The following is a 21,988-nucleotide window of genomic DNA, read 5'->3' on the forward strand; positions in this document are numbered from 1 at the left end:
TTTTATGGAACCACAAAACACCTTGAATAGTCAGAGCGATCTTGAGAAAGAAGAACAAAGCTAGAGGTATCACAAGCCCAGATTTCCAGATATACTACAAAGCTATAGTAATCAAAACACTATGGTACTGACACAAAAACAGACACATAGAGCAATAGAACAGAACAGAGAGTCCAGAAATAAACCTACAATGATACAGTCAATTAAACCGTGACAAAGAAGGCAAGAATATACAAAGGGAAAAAAGTCTCTTCAACAAAGGGTGCTGGGAAAACTGGACAGCTACACGCAAAAGAATGGAACTGGGCCACTGTCTTACACCATATACAAAAATAAACTCCAAATGGATGAAAGACCTAAATGTGAGATCAGAACCCATAAAATTCCTGGAAGAAAACATAGGCAGTAATTTCTTTCACACCAGCCATAGATATGTTTTTCTAGAAATGTGTCCTGAGGCAAAGGAAACTAAAGCAAAATTAAACTATTGGGACGACCTCAAAATAAAAAACTTCTGCACAGCAGAGGACACTATCAACAAAACTAAAAGACAGCCTACTGAATGGCAGAAGATATTTGCAAATGATATAGCCAGTAAGGGCTTAATACCCAAAATATATAAAGAACTTATACAACTCAACACCAAAAAAAACCCCACAAATAATCCAATTAAAAAATAGGCAGAAGACATGAACAGACCCTCCTCCAAAGAAGACATACAGATGGCAAACAGACATATGAAGAGATATTCCACATCACTCATCAGCAGGGAAATGCAAATCAAAACCACAATGAGATAGCATCTCACACCTGTCATAATGGCTAATACCAAAAACACAAGAGACAACCAGTGTTGGTGAGGATGTGGAGAAAAAGGAACCCTTGTGCACTGTTGGTGGGAATGCAGACTGGTGCAGCCACTGTGGAAAACAGTATGGAGGTCTCTCAATAAATTAAAAATAGAATTACCATGTGACCTAGTAATTCCACTACTGAGTATTTACCCAAAGTATATGAAAATACTAATTTGAAAAGATATATGCATGCCTATGTTTATTGCAGCATTATTTACAATAGACAAATTATGGAAGCAGCCCAAGTGTCCATCAATAAATGAACGGATAAAGAAGAGGTTGTGGCACCTGGGTGGCTCAGTCAGTTAAGCGTCCGATTCTTGGTTTTGGTTCAGATCATGGTCTCAGGGTTATGAGACTGAGCCCTGCATCAGGCCCCGGGCTGAGTGTGGAGCCTACTTAAGATTCTCTCTCTCCCTCTCCACCTCCCCCTGCTCTCTCACACACACTCTCTCTCTCTCAAAAAAAAAAAAAAAAAAAAAAAAGGAAAAAAAGAGGTGGTGTATATAGGCAACGGAATATTACTCACCCATAAAAAAAGAATGAAATCTTGCCATTTGCAACAACATGGATGGACTTAGAGGGCATAAAACTAAGTGAAATAAATCAGTCAGAGAAAGACAAATACCACATGATTTTACTTGTTTGTGGAATTTAAGAAACAAAACAAAGAAAAAAACAGACAAAAACCAGACTCTTAAATAAAGAGAACACACTGGTGGTTGGCAGATGGTAGGTAGGTGGAGGGGTGGGTGAAATAGGAAAAGAGGATTAAGAGTACACTTATCATAATGAGCACTGGGAAATGTATAGAGTTGTTCAGTCATCATATTGTACAGCTGAAACTAATATCACACTGTATGTTGATTATACTAGAATTTTTAAAAAACAAAATAAACATTTTCAAAACACCAACCATTTAAAATAGTTGTTCTCTGTTCTCTTAGATACTGTGTTTGTCTATTTGGCATCATTTCATCACAGGACCACTTATATTAACTACATTTTCTTATTTTCTGCATTCTTGATGCTGTGGCATTTGTGGGATGGGGAGAGACTGTCCCTCCCAGGGCTAGCTAATTCTTAGAGATTAAGTAAAAGGACTCAGAAGGAGCCCGTGGTCCATGTCCAAACCAACTGATCCAAGCCCATATCCCCAAGTACTCCCTTATTTAACTTTTACACACCAAGCCAATATTTCACTTGCCCTAAATCATCCCAGGACCAAATACCATACAAAAAGAGAGTGCCCCTATACCCCCAAACCCACTGGAAGTATTTAAACTAGCCAATCCTAAGCTGTTTACCTTGCCTGGCCTTGCCTTTCCTGTGGAAACCCAGGAAAGGCACTGGCCTAGGCTTTTCCCTTCCTCCTGCTTCTGCTTCCTGGCCAAAACCTGGTGTTTCCCCTGTGGCCCTCCATGGCATGCAGTGACTCCCATCTCATTTCCCTCTCATTTCCTCCTGTGGATGCACCAACTTTACCATACCATTGCCAACAAGTACATCCTTAGAATAGCTGTTATAAATTAAGAATGTCATTTTTTTTCTTTTCAGTATACATTTATGTTCTTACTTACATTGCATTAAGCTGTTCTTTAAAGGAGATACATGGCCTCTGAATTATGAAAGAAGAGTTTTTTTGTATTTTGTCACAAACTCCAGTTTTAAAAACTGATTTGTACATCCATAGCTCCTGGAGAGATTTTTGCAAGACTGTCTTAGCCACTTCACATAACAATTTTGTGAGGTAGCTGTTAATACAGCTATTTCAGAATGGGTAAGTGCCAGCAATAGGTCCTCTAAATCCTTTGCTATTTCAAAGCATCCCTCTCCTTGAGGAAAGGTATGGTGAGGCTAAGTGACGTTGGACCTTGGGCCACCTCATTCTTATGAGTCATGCAAAATATACTTGTGAAAATATAACTATCATCTAACTAGAAAAGAGCAGGGAGATGTTGTAATAAGAGAGGCCAGTGAGCTACAAAGTAAAGTGCTAATATCACAACCATGTTTTAAAAACAAAGTAAGACCAATATCCCTGATGAACACGGACACAAAAATTCTCAACAAGATATTGGCTAATTGTATCCAACCGTATATTAAAGGATTACTCGCCATGACCAAGTGGGATTTATTCCTGGGTTGCAGGGGTGGTTCAACACCCACAAATCAATCAACATGATACACCACATTAATAAAAGAAAGGATAAGAACCATATGATCCTCTCGATAGATGCAGGAAAAGCACTTGACAAAATACAGCACCCTTTCTTGATAAAAATCCTCAACAAAGTATAGAGAACGTAAAGGCCATATATGAAAGACCCATAGCTAATATCATGCCCAGTGGGCAAGAACTGAGAGTCTTTCCCCTACGATCAGGAACAAGGCAGGGATGTCCACTCTCATCATTACTATTTAATACAGTACTAGAAGTCTTAGCCTCAGCAATCAGATAACAAAAAGAAATTAAAGGCATCCAAACTGGCAAGGAAGATATCACACTTCCACTATTTGCAGATGACATGATACTGTATGTAGAAAACCCAAAAGACTCCACCAAAAAATTCCTAGAACTAATTCATGAGTTCAGCAAAGTTACAGTATATAAAATTAATGTGCAAAAATCTGTTGCATTTCTATACACCAATAATGAAGTAGCAGAGAAAGAAATCAAGGAATCAATCCCATTTGCAATTGCACCAACAATAAGATACCTAGGACTAAACCTAATTAAAGAGGTAAAAGAGGGGCGCCTGGGTGGCTCAGTCGTTAAGCGTCTGCCTTCGGCTCAGGCCGTGATCCCGGAGTCCTGGGATCGAGCCCCGCATCGGGCTCCTCTGCTGGGAGCCTGCTTCTTCCTCTCCCACGCCCCCTGCTTGTGTTCCCTCTCTCCCTGGCTGTCTCTCTCTGTCAAATAAATAAATAAAATCTTTAAAAAATATATAAATAAAGAGGTAAAAGATCTGAAAACTATAGAACACGTGTGAAAGAAATTGAGGAGGACACAAAGAAATGGAAAAGCATTCCATGGTCATGGATTGGAAGAACAAGCATCATTAAAATGCCTATACTACCCAAAGCAATCTCCACATGTAATGCAATCCCTATCAAAAGAACATCAGCATTATTCACAGGGCTAGCACAAACAATCCTAAAATTTCTATGGAACCACAAAAGACCCTAAATAGCCAAAGCAATCCTGAAAAAGAAAAACAAAACTGGAGGCATCACGATTCCAGACTTCAAGCTATATTAAAAAGCTGTAGTCATCAAGATAATATGGTACTGGCACAAAAATACACACATATCAATGGAACCGAATAGAGAACCTAGAATTGGAACCACAACCACACGGTCAACAAATCTTCAACAAAGCAGGAAAGACTATCCAACGGGAAAAAAATGACAGTCTCTTCAACAAAAGGTGTTGAGAAAACTGGACAGGAACATGTAAAAGAATGAAACTGGACCACTTTCTTACACCACACACAAAAATAAATTCAAAATGGATAAAAGACCTAAATGTGAATCAGGAAATCATCAAAATCCTAGAGGAGAACACAGGCAGAAACCTCTTTGACCTCAGCCACAGCAACTTCTTACTAGACACGTCACGGGAGGCAAGGGAAACAAAGGCAAAAGTGAACTATTGGGACTTCATCAAGATAAAAAGCTTCTGTACAGTGAAGGAAACAGTCAACAAAACTAAAAGGCAGTCTAAGGAATGGAAGAAGATATTTGCAAATGATATGTCAGATAAAGGGTTAGTATCTGAAATTTATAAAGAGCTTATCAACTCAACACCCAAAAAAATAATTCAGTTAAGAAATGGGCAGAAGACATGAATAGACACTTTTCCAAAGAAGACAGCCAGGTAGCTAACAGACCCATGAGATGATGCTCGACATCACTCATCATCAGAGAAATACAAATCAAAACCACAATGAAATATCACCTCACACCTGTGAGAATGGCTAAAATTAACAACACAAAGAAAGAGGTGTTGGCAAGGATGTGGGAAAAGGGGAACCCTCTTGCACATCTGGTGGGAATGCAAACTAGTGCAGCCACTCTGGAGAACAGTATGGAGGTTCCTCAGAAAGTTAAAAATAGAACTACCCTACAACCCAGCAATGGCACTACTAGGTATTCACTCAAAGGATAAAAAATGCAGATTTGAAGGGTACATGCACCCCAATGTTTATAGCAGCTTTATTAACAATAGCCAAACCATGGAGAGAGCCCAAATGTCCATCGACTGATGAATAAATAAAGAAGATGTGGTATACATATACAGTAGAATATTATTCAGCTTAATAATGAATGAATGAAATCTTGCCATTTGCAATGACATGGATGGAGCTAGACGGCATTATGCTAAGTGAAATAAGTCAGTCAGAGAAAAGACAAATATCATATGATCCCACTCATATGTGGAATTTAAGAAAGAAAACAGATGAACATATGGGAAGGGGGCAGGGAAAGGGAGAGAGAAAAATAAAACATAAGAGACTCTTAACAATAAAGAACAAACTGAGGGTTGATGGAGGGACGTAGGTGGGGGGATGGGATAGATGGGTGAAGGGTATTAAGGAGGGCACTTTTTGTGATGAGCCCTGGCTGTTGTATGTAAGTGATGGATCACTGAATTCTACTCCAGAAACCAATATTGTTAACTAAGTAAAATTTAAGTTAAAAAATTTTTTAAATTAGGGGCGCCTGGGTGGCGCAGTTATTAAGCATCTCCCTTCGGCTCAGGGCGTGATCCCGGCGTTATGGGATCGAGCCCCACATCAGGCTCCTCCGCTATGAGCCTGCTTCTTCCTCTCCCACTCCCCCTGCTTGTGTTCCCTCTCTCACTGGCTGTCTCTATCTCAAATAAATAAATAAAATCTTTAAAAAAATTTTTTTTAATTAAAAAAAAAGTAAAGAAGAAAAACCAACAGTTTACGCTGTCATTTAAAAGGCTAAATGCAGTACTATATGCTGGCTGATTGAACACAATAATTTTTTTAAATCTTCAAAAAAATAAAAATATAAAATCTTTTAAAGTCTAAAAAAATTTTTTTAAAAAAATTTTTAAAGGCTAAATGTATTTTGAAGTCTGGTTCCATCAAGTTTGGTAGCACTACCCAGAACTCTATGGTGCATCAGAACAGTGAGGGGAGTGTGATTATCTTCCACAGGTGAAATGGTAGCCGAAAGGGTAAATGTTTAGCATTTAAAAATGCCAAACTAAGTGAGCCTTTAGTTTGGGTGACAGCTTTTTAAAAAGTTGATTTTAAGTTTAAAAATTGAAAACATGATAGGTAAGGAATCAGCATACATTACGACATACAGAAGTAACGAAAGACATAGGATCAACATAAAGTATTTGGTCCTTCTCTTAATATAGATGCACTACACGAAAAGCAGGGCATAAATCACATATGTATGTGTATACATATTATCTCTTGGAGAGGTGTGTTTTATACACAACCAGGGAACACGTATACATTTGGTCAAACGCTTAGTTCTAACTCCAAAACTTTTTGAGTGACAAGAAACAATTTTCTTTATCTCTGAAGGGGAAGAAGCTTATGAGGATTACAAAAAGTTCATTCATTTCTTGTAAGTCATCTCTTCCCCAGTGTTTTTACTCAGTTCAGGAAAACAGAATAAGAAACTCATGGCTCACATTTCTCTTAAACACTCAAATATTTTGAAATAGGTATTTAAAATAAAATAGGAAATACATTTTGTGTCTGGGTAACACCCAAAACATAGGGAGGAAGTATTTTAAGAAATCTGAGTATTAATATAAAATGAAACCAAAAGAGGGAAAATAAGAGTGGGAAAGGAAATTGAAAAATCCCTTATCTGAGATAGTCAGTTTTCATTGAGATGGATTAAATATTTTCTCAGAGCAATTTCAATTAAAGTGAAGTTTTTCCTTTGTTTTGAACAGATAACATGTGTATATGATAAGAAATGCAAGCAGAAAGAGTCTGGCTAAATTGAAAATAGTTTCCTCCTCACCCCTACCCCCAGACGTCCAGTTCTACACCCGGAGGCAACCACTTCGACCATTTTTTTTTTTAAGATTTTATTTATTTATTTGACAGAAATAGAGACAGCCAGCGAGAGAGGGAACACAAGCAGGGGGAGTGGGAGAGGAAGAAGCAGGCTCATAGCAGAGGAGCCTGATGTGGGGCTCGATCCCATAACGCCGGGATCACGCCCTGAGCCAAAGGCAGACGCTTAACCGCTGTGCCAACCAGGCACCCCAGTTGTTTTTGACCAGTTTCTTGATGTCTTACACAGCCTTCCCAAGGTGAGCTACACATATACAATCACATAGATGCCACTCCTATTTTATTCAAATGGGAGTATACTATCCGTACTATTTTCCCTTTGCTCTTATCCCCACTTAAAAATACATCTTAGATGACCTAAATTTTTTTTTAGCACCTACTCTGTAACTTTCTTTTTATTGAAAGTATCTTGCATTCATGATGGATGCTTTCTGGGTTAATGTTAAAGGTTAAATTACTTTTTTACATGCAAGTAGTGTGAAGTTTCCCACATAAGGGATCACTGATGATGACCTAAAATTTAAAGTACGAGTGTGAACTCTATAATTTCCAGAGTAAACAAATATATTTATAGAGAGAGAGACATACATATATGTCCAATGATAATAGACAAATAAATAAGGGAGAAGGGAAAGTTCCAGCTTACAGTAGAATACTAACTTCTGAGGACGCCTGGGTGGCTCACACCATTAGGCGCCTGCCTTCAGCTCGGGTCATGGTCCCAGGGTCCTGGAATCAAGTCCTGCATCATGGACCCTGCTCAGCAGGGAGGCTGCTCCTCCCTCTGCCTGCTGCCTCCCTTGCTTGTGCTCTCTCTCTGACAGGTAAGTAAATAAAATCTTAAAAAAAAAAAAAAAAAGAATACTAACTTCTGATTAGTGTATGTTCAGAGAGTATTACAGTTGGGAAATCATTATTTTGCAATCAATTTAAAAAGATCATTCCAGGCAAGAATTGTCAATAGATATTAAATATAGAGAGGAATCTTTGAGGAGCAGGATATTTGTATGATCTTAAAATGTTTCTCCAAAGATTCTGTTTTAGTTGCAATGGAAACATAATATATTTGAGAAAGTGGACAACACCTTATCTAGGGGATCAAAATTAACATTACCAATGGGGGAGCACATGAACACTATGTTCTCCACATGTGATACCCTAAGAAGGACATGACATCACTTCAGCAGTATTCCAGCTAGGAATGCATCACCTGAATCGAATTCTGAGAAATCATCACATGAGCCCCAAATGAGGTAAGTTTTGTTTTTTTTTAAGGGATTGTATTCTTCAAAAATGCTCATGTCATAAAAGACAAAGAAAGATTGTGGAAATGTTTCAGATTAAAGGAAACTGAAGAGACGTGACAACTATTATGTACTGTCTGCTCCTAATCTAGACCCTCTATATACAAATACACATAAACATATCTCATATATGTATAATACGTATATTTATACATATCTTTATATGTAAATGTGTCTATATATACTATAGAGAAATAAACATATTTATATATGTGTATAACATTAGAGAGAGAAAGATATATATATCTATAGAGAGAAGCAAATAATAAGTAAATAATAAAGCAAATGGGGATAAAATGTCAACAATAGGTGAATGAATCTAGGTAAAGGGCACAGAATGTTCTTTGTACTAATCTTATTCTTGAAATTTTTCTGAATTTGAAATTATTTCCAACTAAACAAAAAATAAAACAAAAAATATGTATTAGAAACTTTTCTGTCACTATAGATTCATCTTACCTATTTTTTCCTTTTTTATGTTTTTTCTTTTTCAATTGAGATATAATTTACATCGATAAAATGCAAATTTTAAGAGTATAGTTCAATTAGTTCTGACAACTGTATACACACATGTAACACCATCCAATCAAGATATACATTTCCCTAGATAATTCCCTTGTGCCTTCTTCCAATCAATCTCCCCTCCCCTTCACCCCTAACAGCAGCCATCATTGTGATTTCCTAGGTTAGTTTTGCCTCGTCTTAAATGTTATACAAAAAGAATCGTAGAACATATGCTCTTTAGTGTCTAATTTCTTTCTTTCAAGAGAATATTTTGGAGATGTGTCCATGTTGTTATAATAATCAATACTTCACTCTTTTCTATTGCTTAATGTTATTCCACTATGTGAATATGCCACAATTTCTTTATCCATTCACATGTTGATGGACATTCTTGTTTGTACATATCTTTTTGTGGACACGTGTTTTCATTTCTCTTGGTTGGGTCACAGGTTAGGTGTATGGTAACTGCCACCTGTTTTCACTGTGGTTGTATCATGCCTTATCACTTTTGATGGCTACAAAGTATTTAGTTGATTGTGTATTTACTCCCTTGTTGTTCATCATTATGGTATTTCTAATCATTTATTCTTACAAACAATTTGGTAATTAATATCATTGTATATGCACATGTGTGAGAATATCTGTAGAATAACTTTTATAGGAAGGTCAATGAGTGTATATACTTTAATTTTTGATAAATGCCACCAATAAGTCCTTCATATCGGTCATTACCAACTTCATTCCAATCAGCAAAGTATGAAAGTACCTGTTTCCCCCACATCTCTGCCAAAGTTATCGGTAAAATAATCTTGTCATTTTAATTTGTTTTCATTTTATGAATATCACATATTGGTTTTATTTTTACTCTACAGTTGCCTATATTTATTTTAGACCCTTATTTTCTTTTACCCATACTATTATAATACCTCTTCCTCTTTCAATCACTTTCTACGGTCTTGGACACTGTCTTTAGATTATATAACTCCAATACCACTTTACCCAAGTCACATCCCAACTAAAAAACCTTCACTGGATCCCCACTGCCTACTGAATAAAATCCAGACCTCTTACTCTCACACTGAAAACATATTCCATGTTTTCTACCTTTTTTTCTTCCAAACAACTATCCTATATATAGTCTAACAAGAATGAGGCTTCCCTGTGGACCGCACATAAAGTACGTCGTTCCTGCCTCCATGTCCTTACATATGCTGTTCCGTCTACACAGAATACCCTCCTCTCTCTGCCTGTGGAGTCCTACCTTCCTTAGAAACTCAGCTCAAATGCCATCTTCTCCACAGGTCCTGACCAAATGCAGACAAGATGAAAGTCATGCTTACCGGCACTTTCATTTTAAATTCATCTCGGTAATATTTAATGCCAATGTCAGTGAATGTCCTCTGGATAAAGCGAGATGGACGAAGGATGAATATGAGCTGCAAGTTTCCTGGAAATGCTACCTGGAAGGATCATGGAAAGTGTCAGGGCAAATGTCACATCCTTTGGTCTCCTCTTGCCCAAGATCACAGACAGGACAGTTTAAGTAGACACCATAGATGCCAAAGAATTAGAGTATATATCACAGGATTTCAGAGCTGAAAGAGATAGTGTTTGAATAATCCAAACCCCTCCTTAAAAATCATAACAAATCAAAAAACAAAAAAAAAATCTGATTATAAAAGTATTTCATACTCCTTATAGAAAAAAATTGGAAATTAATAAAAGTATACATTAGAAAAAGAAAACCACCAAAACCACCCATGATCTCATAGCCATTTTTAATATTCCAATCTAATTACTTACAGGTTATTTTCTCTGCTGAAATATCTTTATCATGAAATATCTTTAACCATGATTTTTCCCTTAATACTATACCATGAGCTTTTATTTCTGATATTTAAAAATTCTTTGGAAATATTATCTTTCATGGGTACACAATTTACTTAACCAATCCCTTACTGCTAATGATTTAGGCTTTTTCATACTTTTATACTTATAAATAACACTGAAATAAACCTCTTAATCCACATTTTGGAACACTTTCTTTGGATAGTTTCCCAAAAGAATTACTGAGTCAAAGATAGTATTTTAATGGTTCCTGATGCATGTTACCGCCAAGTTGCTTTCAGGAAGCATTGCATTCATCTTGAGGCAAGTTCCTGAGAAATGAGGTAACTCAGATTCATATAACAACTTAACGGCACAACTGGGACTCCAAGTCTCCCATTGTTCACGCCTCTCTCTCCTTCCAGTGGTTCCCAAAAGCAACTTCCTAAAGTGCTTGTTAAAAGATAATCTGGCCTTTAGCCTGGAATATTCTGATTCACTAGAACTGGGATGAAGTTCACGTTATCTATTTTCGACAAGCCCCTGAAGAGATTCTGATTGGGAGCCAGGTTTTGGGATCCCTGTGCTACAGTGTCTTTTACCCATAAAGTGATCATGTAATTCTTGAACAGATTAGGCTCAAGTATTAGATTATTCAAGTATTGTCAATGGACCCTGGAAAACCACAACTCTCTTGAGGCCAGTCCTCTAAAACATTCATGGGCACTGTCAAGTGTCTAAAGCCTCAGCGCATCAACCACCACTGTATTTATCCCAAAAATAAATCCTGTAGCCAAAACTAAACCAAAGGGACAAAACAATCCCTACACAAAGGGAAGGGAGTCTTCCTTTCCCCCAATGCTTGAAATGCAGGCTCCTAAACAGAAGAAGCCTGCATTTTGTTATGTCATGATAAGACAAATGGGCTGAGACACTATTTGTATTTCTGGCTGAGGCTCTAGATCTAAGACTCCATATATGTGCATGTTTGCATGTGTGACTACTTTTGTAAATAGGCATAAATGAGGATTCAAAAGTCCCTCTCCCATCCCAGCCTCCACATGCACATTATCACCCTACTATACCCCATCCTCTTCAGCCATTTCCAACTGCCCTAGGAAGCCTGTGCTTTGGTGGAAATGCAGGCATGGCTGCCCTGAGGTGTCTCTGCCAGCCCATGTGGTTGAGTTCCCTGGCCTGAGGTCCCTACAGAGAGAAAGGATACATCTACTTGCTGAAGGCAACAACCAGGGATCAAAATCAGACTGATTAGATGGAAAAGGAAATTCATCCAAGGTTGTACAATCTCATACCAAAGGCAAACATATATCATATTTTGTCTGCTTTTTCCAGTATCTTTCAATATGTGAAAAACTAATTTGAATACTGAAATGAAGACTGGCTTACATTGGGTAACCACCTCCCCCAAAGCAAACCCTAAGACAAGGATCTGGGTATAGAGTTTATTGAGGAGGTGTTCCCAGGAAACACAGCGAAGGAATGGGGGAGAGTGAGAAAGTGATAACAAGAAAGCCAATGTATCAAGAGGGGGCACTGCTGTTGGCAAGAAGGGCTGGGACCCTCTAAGATACTGTGTGGCACATATCTCAGAATTGTCCCACTGAGGGGTGTGGAGGCTGGGGCATTTATCCATCAACTCCCATAATTCAATAGTTGGTCACTCCTGGGGCATTAACTTCCCAGCACTCCCTATCTGCCCCTCTTCGGTGACCAGAGAGGTCAATAAGGTAGACTCAGGAAGATTTTGATGTGCTCAGGAATTGCTGCAGTGATCTGCACATGGCAGAGGGGATATGGACGTGACTCAACAGCCTCTGCTACAAAGACCTTCCCAAAATTTGGCATAAAACAATTGCCTTTTCCCTGTGACTTTGATAGGAAATTGTTGAACAGTTTAAATTACTTTTTATAATAACAGCACAAAAATGAATATTTACAGCTATCCGTGTCAATGATGCTTTTATGGAGCTCCACTTGTCCCTTCGCCGGTCGATAACAATGACGAATCCAATGCTGGCAGCCTCCACACTGCAAAAAAGGGTGGTCAGTATCAGAAACCAGGTAAGACACATGGGTTCTGGTGGTTCCCTCACCAGGACATTCTACAGCCTCTGGCACTCCGGGCTCATGTGTAAACACGCCGCGTGGCACAAGGGGAAAATCTGACTTCCCCAACAAAAGAACCAACGTCCTCTCCTCATCTCGGCCTGGCAGCCTTAACAAAACAGAAATACTTGGTGTCTCAAACCCTTCCAAGGGCTCTGTTTATGGCTGGCAAGTGTCTGAAACACCCAAGAAGTACATGTGCTCATACCTAGAGGAAAATGCACGTATCAGTTAGGCATCACATGTCCCAGTGTACGCAAAGGAACTCAAGGTTGAGCTCTGCCATCTTTTCACTCCCCAAACTGACATTCATGGAGCTATCAATATGCTTCCATAGGAGTAAGTCCTAGAGGTGTTCAGAAATACCACATGTCTATGGGAAAAACAAACCCTTCCAATACCCTGCTATAAACAGCCGGCAAATTATATGCACAAGAAGATATTCTTTTTATTAAGAATGAAAGGAAGCTGTTTGACCCCCCTCCTAAGTCCTCACAAAAGTCTTTTAAACTAAAGTCCCCAAAATGAAAACATCTTTCTTCTGTCTCTCTTTGGGAGGAACTATGATATACAGGAAAGAGCAAAGGCTCTGGATTCTAACGGCTCAAATCCTAGTGCTGCCACTCACTAGCACTGTGACACTGGGGAAATCACCCACCCTCTCTAAAGCTCAGTTTCCTTACCCACAAAATGAAAACAATACTACCAATAATGACATTGTTAAAAGCATAAGCTCTGACGCCAGATTGCCTAGGTTTGAAGCCTGAATTCCACCATTCATATAGTGTATATGGGGGTGGGAGGTAGAATTACTTAATCTCTATAGTTTCTAAGAGTCCCCATTTGTAAAGTAGGAACAAAAATAGTACCTACTTATATGGTTGATGTGAGGATTAAATGAGTATGTATAACATAGATATATAAAAGGCTCAAAACAATGCCTGGCACTTGGTACATACACACTGTAATTATACTAATATTATGATTATTTCACATGTGCTTGTCATGGCAATGAAAAGAGATCAAGTACATGAAAAGTAGATGGCCTCTAGTAAACCTGTAATAACTCTTTAATATTGGATAAAAGATGAGCTTTACCCTAACAAGTGTCTATATGTGGATAAGGCAGAAGATCTAAGCAAACACTAAGAAAACACAAGCAGCTGATCTGAAGTAGGCATTATTGGGCCAAGCCATTATCACAGTTCCACAATGACCCAGGTTCTCTCACTGGGAACATTTCCCAGGCCATAGTATAAGGAGGACTGGACTCACTGGGTAAAAGAGGCAGAGACTGGGGATTATGGAACCAAAAGTCACCAGAACTTGAGGAGTGTGACTGTGAAGAAGGAACAGTGTGAACTCCAGAGAGGAAATCCCAGAACTCTTCATGGAAGTTCTCCTTTAATGTAGCCAATGCCAGGGTCCCACTATTTCAGGCAAGAGTCCAGAAGGCTAACAGAGAACAGCAGCTACACATGTGAAAACTGATGAACAGTTATAAAGTTTGCATAGTTCTGGGGAAAGAAAGACAGTTGGCACTGGGCCCACCCAGAATAGACAGACTTTGATGAGCACGCTGGGCCTTCAGGTGAAACTCTAGAAGGGCAATACTCTAGGATAAATGAAACATCATAGGAATTGCCATAGGATTAAAGCTACACTCTGGGAATAAGGACCAAGCAGAAATGGACTTGCCCTAAGAAAACCTAAAAAGCAGGCCTCAAAAAGATCAAGCTGATTTACCAGTAATTGAACTTCCCACCAGATCAAACTCAATACTTTTTGTAAGCAGATAAGCCTCTACAACATATCATCTACAATATCCAGCATAAAATAAAAAATTAACAGAGATGCAAAAAAGCAAGAAGAAAACAATAATTAAGAGATGAAATAGTCAATAACTGTAGACTCTAAGATATTCCTGGTTTTGACAGACAAAACTTAAAAATAATTATGATCAATATGTTAAAAGAAAAAGAAGAAAGGGTAGACAAAATAGATTAAAAGATACATTATTTCAGCAGAGAATAAGAAACTATAATAAAGAATCAAATGAACCTCCTAGAATTACAAGACACCAATATCTGAAATTAAGAACTCAGTGGATTTAACAGCAGACTGAACCCAGCAGAAGACAGGAGAGGTGAAACTGAAAACATATGAATTGAAAATATTCAAATTGAAACACAGAGAAGTGGAAAGGATACAATGTTAAAGAGATATGGGCCATGAACAGAGTCCCAAAAGGAGAGGAGAGAGAGTATGTTACAGAAACAATATTTTTAAAAATAACAATGAAGAATTTTCCATATCTGATCAAAGACATCAACTCATAGAGTCAAGCAGCTCTTCTAATACCAAGCAGGATAAATATAAAGAAAACAACATCCAGGCATATCAGAGCCAAGTGGCTGAAAATTAAAGATAAGGAGAAACCCTTAAAAGCAACCAGTGGAAAAAAAAAAAAAAGACACATTACCTCCAGAAGATTAACATTAAAAAAAAAAAAGTCACTGATTTTTCAACAGGAACTATGCAAGCTACAATCCAATAGAATGCTATGTTTCAATTAGTAACCTGAAAAAAGGACCCATTTAGCCATTCTATACCAATTGAAAATTCATTTTAAAAAATGAAGGTGAAATAAGGGTGTTTCCAGACAATTAAGCTGAGAGAATTTATTGTCAGTAGACATTCACTTCAAGAAATATTAAAGGACGTTCTCCAAGCTGAATAAAGTTGGAAGCATGAAAGGGGAAGAAAAATAAATAAGCCTGAAAAGGAGATTCAGTGTTGATTAGGAACACTTTCATTCTTATATTTAAAAAACAAATAATCAAAACTACTAGAGAGTATTATGCTAAGTGAAATAAGTCAGTCAGAAAAAGACAAATACCATATGATTTCACTCATATGTGGAATTTAAGAAACAAAACAAAGGAGTAAAGGGGAAAAAGAGAGAGAAAGAGAGAGGCAAAGCAGGAAACAGACTCTTAACTACCGAGAGCAAACTAATGGTTATCAGAAGGGAGGGGGGTGGGGGGATGGGGATTAAGGAAAGCACTTATGATGAGCACCAGGGGTTGTATGGAAGTGTTGAATCATTATATTGTACACCTGAAACTAATTTTACCCTGTATGTTAACTAACGGAAATTTGAATTTAAAAAAAAAAAAAACACCTTCATGGAAACTGACTGGGCAGAGGTTAGGAGCTGCACAATGAATGCTGACCCCTCTTCAGTTTAGTTAGTTTTGTTTATTGCCAAAAACACTGATTGTAACAGTGAGGTTTACTGACATCTAATGGGATACAGTGTGAGATTAAAGTGTCCATAAAGCCACTGGTGCAGCAACAATGACAACCACAAACTGGTTAAGTTAAAACCCACATGTGTCCTTAAAGACATTAGGGAACTCTGAAAATAAAGAAAATAAACAAATCCCAGAGAGAGTTAAGAGTTGCTTCCATAGGGAGCAACTACTAGAAGAGGCTTTTATTTGAAATGTGGTCCATATATACAATGGAATATTACTCAGCCATCAGAAAGGATGATTACCCAACATTTGCAGCAACATGGATGGAACTAGAGGAGATTATGCTTAAGTGAAATAAGTCAGGCAGAGAAAGACAATTATTGTATGGTTTCACTTATTTGTGGCACATAAGGAATAGCAGGGAGACCATTAGAAGAAGGAAGGGAAAAATGAAGGGGGAGAAATCAGAGGGGGAGACGAACCATGAGAGACTATGGACTCCAGGAAACAAACTGAGGGCTTCAGAGGGGAGGAGGGTTGGGGGATGGGCTAGCCCGGTGATGGGTATTAAGGAGGGCATGTATTGCATGGAGCTTTGGGTGTTATACGCAAACAATGAATCATGGAACACTACATCAAAAACTAAGGATGTACTGTATGGTGACTAACATAACATAATTAAAAAAAAAAAAAAGAAGTAGTGGTTGCTTACTCTGATAATAGGTTAATAAATGTCCATCCTTGAAAGGAAATAATCCCACACAGTAACCTGAATCTGAAAAAGGAATGAAGAGCACTGTAAACATTACATATGTGATAAATATTATCAACTGTGTTTTTATTTCACGAAAAGACTACTGACTATTAAAAGTGAAAACAGGGGTGCCTGGGATCAAGCCCCGAGTAGGACCCTGCTCAGTGGAGAGCCTGCTTTACCCTCTCCCTCTGCTGCTTCCCCTGCTTATGCTCACTCTCTCTCTATCAGATAAATAAATAAAATCTTTTTTTAAAAAGTGAAAACAATAAGTATTATTAAATATATTATATGTGGAAATATATATGTATATATTAAATACATTATATATGTAAATACATTATATATAGTTATTACATACTATAACACTAGAGAAACCATTGCTTAAAATCCAATAGAGGAGATTGAATGGAATACTGAAAATATTTGAAAAATTCAAAGGAGAGCAGGGGCTATAGACTGAATGTATCCTTCCAAAATTTGTATGTTGAAGTTCTAATTAAAAATGTGACTGTCGGGGCGCCTGGGTGGCACAGCGGTTGGGCATCTGCCTTCGGCTCAGGGCGTGATCCCGGCGTTATGGGATCGAGCCCCACGTCAGGCTCCTCCGCTGTGAGCCTGCTTCTTCCTCTCCCACTCCCCCTGCTTGTGTTCCCTCTCTCGCTGGCTGGCTGTCAAATAAATAAATAAAATCTTTAAAAAAAAAATGTGACTGTCATAGAGAAAGGGCCTACAAAGAGGTAATAAAAGTTAAATAAGGTCATAAGGGTGGGGTCCTAATTTGATAGGATTAGTGCCCTTCTAGGAAGAGGAAAAGACAGCAGAGCTCTTGCTCTGCCATGTGAGAATACAGGAAGAATACAACCATCTGAAGACAGGAAGAGAGCCTTCACTAGAAACACAATCAGCCAGGGGCGCCTGGGTGGCACAGTTGTTAAGCGTCTGCCTTCGGCTCAGGGCGTGATCCCAGCATTCTGGGATCGAGCCTCACATCAGGCTCCTCTGCCGGGAGCCTGCTTCTTCCTCTCCCACCCCCCCCCCCCGGCTTGTGTTCCCTCTCTCGCTGGCTGTCTCTGTCAAATAAATAAATAAAATCTTTAAAAAAAAGAAGAAGAAGAAGAAGAAGAAGAAGAAGAAGAAGAAACACAATCAGCCAGAACCCTGATCTTGGACTTCTAGCCTCCAGAATTCCAAGAAAATAAATTTTTTTCTAAAGATTTATTTATTTATTTATTTATTTATTTGGGAGAGAGAGTGTGCAAGCACATGGTGGGGAGGGGGAGAGGGAGAGAGAGAAACCCAAGCGGACTCCCCACTGAGTGCAGTGTCCAAGTGGGGGCTCGATCTCACAACCCTGAGATCAAGACCTGAGCTGACATCAAGAGTTGGACACTTAACTGACTGTGCCACCCAGGCACCTAGTGGGAAAACAAATTTTATTGTTTCAGTCATCCAGTCTATGGTGGTTTGTTATGTCAGCCAGAGCAGACTAACATGGCAGGAAAGGAGAAATAAAGAACAAGTCACAAATGGTACAAACAGCAAGATGGTAGATTTAAATCCAACCAATTTCAATGATCACATTAGGAGGAAATGGTCTATACTACTCCATTTAAAAGGCAAATAGTGTTAAAATGAAAATACTGATTACAAGAAACAGTGATTACGCTTTAAACATGAGTACAGAGATGGAAAGAAAAAGGATGGTGAAAGATATACTATGCAATTACCAATCATAAGAAAGCCAGTGTGGCTATATTAACATTAGAAAAAGTAGTATTCAACACAAGGAGTATTGGCAGAGACATATGATTCACAAAGATAAAAGGGTCAGTTCATCAGGAAGATACAACAATCCTAAAGGTCTACATAAGCAGGAACACTGCTTCAAAATACATTAATCAAAAACTAATAGAACTAGGGCACCTGGGTAGCTCCGCCAGTTAACCATCTGCCTTCAGCTCAGGTCATGATCCCAGCATCCTGGGATCGAGTCCCGCATCACATCATGGTCCCTGCTCAGCAGGGCGTCTCTTCTGTCTCTGCCCCCTCCCCCACTCGTGCTCTCCCTCTCTCAAAAATAAATAAATAAAACCTTTAAAAAAAAAACGGATAGGACTAAAAGAAAAATAGATAAATCCACAAAGTTAGAAACTTCTCTCCTAGTAACTAAAAACCAGTAAGGACATAGACTTGACTTTGAAGAACCTGACATTCAACAACTGCAGAACACCCATTCTTTTCAAATGTACAAAGGACATTTATCAAAAGAGTCCACTATTCTAGCCCATAAAGCAAATGTCAACAAATTTTAAATGATTGCAATCATTCAGGGTGTATTTCTGATCACTGTGGAATTAAAATGGAACTCTATTATTCTTCTGTTTTCTGTTTCATTTACCTTTTTTTTTTCTTTCACAATTTCCATCCTTCTCTATTCTTTGGGTTTAATTGCAAGTGTCTTTTTTGAACTTCTTAAAGTAGAAGATCAGATCATTGATTTTAAATCTTCCTCTCTTCTAATAAAAGTATTTATAGTGATATATATATCACTTAAATTTTGATATACTGTTATTATCCAGTTTAAAATGTTCTATTTCCTTTGTGATTTATTCTTTGGTCCATAGATTATTTAGAGATGATTGCTCAGCTTCAAAATACTGTGCAACCTTTCTAATCAGTGGTGGTAAAAGTAAGAATAGTGGTTTTCTTGGGGGAGGGAGGTAAAGAAGTGAAGAGCTAAGCCTGCAGATATTGGTGGGGAAGAAGCAGAAAAGACCCTTCATAGGAATATTTTACACCCTGATTTTGCTGGTTTTTACATGGTATGTAACCAGGCAAATATTCGTTGAGCTATACAGTAGAGATTTATGTACTTTACTACATGTAAATTATAACTCAGTTTAAAAAAACCAAAGAATTAAATAAATTTAAGGTGTGAGAAAGGAAAAATATCACAAAATTTAAGAACAAAGATCCATCCTTATCAAGTTCCCAACATGTGTCCAGCACTGATCAAAGAGGACAGAAGAATGACCAAAACTGCTCTGTAGTAGAGCAAAAACAAACTGATGTTAATAACAAAAATAATAATTTTAGATAATGATAGCCACTGTATATTGAGCTCCTATTATGTGTCAGGCACATTTATTTTTTTTAATGATTTTTTATTATATTATGTTAGTCACCATACAGTACATCCCTGGTTTCTGATGCAAAGTTCGATGATTCATTAGTTGTGTATAACACCCAGTGCACCATGCAATACGTGCCCTCCTTACTACCCATCACCGGTCTATCCCATTCCCCCACCCCCTCCCCTCTGAGGCCCTCAGTTTGTTTCTCATAGTCCATAGTCTCTCATGCTTCATTCCCCCTTCTGATTACCCCCCCTTTCTTTATCCCTTTGTTCCCCAACCGATCATCCTAGTTCTTATGTTCCATAGAGGCACATTTATTTTTTAATTTTACTTAACCTTATACAATAAATATTGTTATCCCCACTTTACAGAAGGGGAAACAAAGGCTGATGGAAATAAAATAACTTGCCTGATATCACACTAGCAACACTGGATTTCAAACCCCGAGCTCTCTGATACCAATGTTCATGCTCTTAATCCCATCCCACTGCCCCCCTTCAATTTTTTCTCACAGATGATCTGCTTTCATCCTGTGGCAGTTTTGTTTTGTATATTTTTCTGTCACTAATGTTTTTCTTTTCTTTTTTCTTTAAACCAAATAATCATTGAGTAATAATGTTCTAAGAGAACATCTAGGGCTCTCAAGCCAGGTGGAGTTGGGAAAGGCTCAACAAATATATATAGCACATAAACACAGGCTGTTCTTTCATCTACGAAATAAGCAGCTGATGCCTGGATGGCCTCCCCAGCCAACTGAGGGCATATGCCCCTCACAACAGGCTCAAGTCCCAGGGCCAGAGCATCTGGTCAAACAGGGTGGGATCTCCTGGGAAAATACCTGTGTACATAAAGGGCTGTGTCTCCTGACACAGCTGTGTACAGACCTCAGTTCAGAAAGGAGAGATAATAAATCATGACAATGATTTTGAATAAAGTCAAAATCATACAGTTTATCTTGGTATGGAAAGATAAATATTTTAAACAATATGCAGTCATATCAACTACTGTGGCATTATTTTTTTTTTCCCACTCTATCCGGTTCAACAAAAGCATGAAAACCTCAACTAAATCAAATGCACAGGAAATGGGGTTTCTGGACAGTGTATTTCTTTAAGCAACACTTGGCTATTTTAACCCCTATTGCTCTTTTTAACACTAAGGTCCTCTGATGTGCTAGATACCCAAATAAATGCTATTTAATATAATCCTCATGACCACTCTCAAAACCAGGTTGCTGATAACAGTTGTACTTTATAGATGAGGAAATTAATCCTCAAAGATGTTTAAAAAGTAATCATGACTTGCCCAAAGTCATATATCATGTGCACAGTTAAAATTCAGTCTTCAGACTCTGAAACCAATGCTCATGCCACAAAATTCATACCCTCTTGGTATGGAAAATGTTTAAACACTATAGTTCTTCATTTTCCAATCTTAGTAACTCCTCTGTAACAAATATAACTGAATTTTTAATGAGTCAAACATGGCATTTTAAATATGACTAAGTATAAATATAGAAGTATACATGATAAAGGTAAATGTGGTGTGACCCCAAAATACTGGGGCAGTTTTGTGGTGGATGTAGTATTTATTTCCTTAATTAGGCTCTGATGTTATATATTTTCCTATGATTTGCCTTTTTCAGTAAGCTAGTTATGAAAAATATTTTAATTAACTGAAATTTCCCTGTATTGCCATAAGAACTGAGTCAAATATAGGGTGACCAACTATCCCAGTTGGTCCAGGACTGAACAGTTTCCTGGGACACAGGACTTTCAGTGCTAAAACATGGACAGTCTCAGAAAAAACAAGATAACTTGGTAACCCCAACTCAAATGCCTAATTCAAACCATATGATTGTCTACTGGCATACTGCCTATGGGGCTTCTTACTGGAGAAAATCAAACTACTTTTTAGCATCATTTATATCTGTTGATAGTTACTCTGTGATCTTTAATACTTTTAGGAATTCTGTTTTGAATGGCAGTCCTCAAAGTTGTTCCTAATATAGGAGGTAGAATGATTAACCTATTTTTTAAAAAATATTATTCTAGTTCAGAAGTAAAGAATTCATAATGCTTTTAGTCTCACAGCATTCTCTTGGCATCTTCATCTGTAAAATGGTGGGCTGACACAAG

The 21,988-nt window shown here is 38.0% G+C and overlaps 1 protein-coding gene across 1 annotated transcript in view; it reads right to left on the reverse strand.

The window, feature by feature from the left end:
* Positions 1-21,988, reverse strand: part of MCF2L2 (MCF.2 cell line derived transforming sequence-like 2) — a 257,951-nt gene that overhangs the window by 172,322 nt on the left and 63,641 nt on the right. The window contains exons 4-5 of the mRNA XM_048214906.2: positions 12,528-12,618; positions 10,083-10,202 (exon numbers count right to left, since the gene is read on the reverse strand). Of these exons, the coding sequence (XP_048070863.2) occupies positions 10,083-10,202; positions 12,528-12,618 (211 nt within the window). The remainder of the gene's footprint in view (positions 1-10,082; positions 10,203-12,527; positions 12,619-21,988) is intronic.

The sequence above is a fragment of the Ursus arctos genome, unplaced genomic scaffold (genome assembly GCF_023065955.2).
Source record: "Ursus arctos isolate Adak ecotype North America unplaced genomic scaffold, UrsArc2.0 scaffold_4, whole genome shotgun sequence".
NCBI lineage: Eukaryota > Metazoa > Chordata > Mammalia > Carnivora > Ursidae > Ursus > Ursus arctos.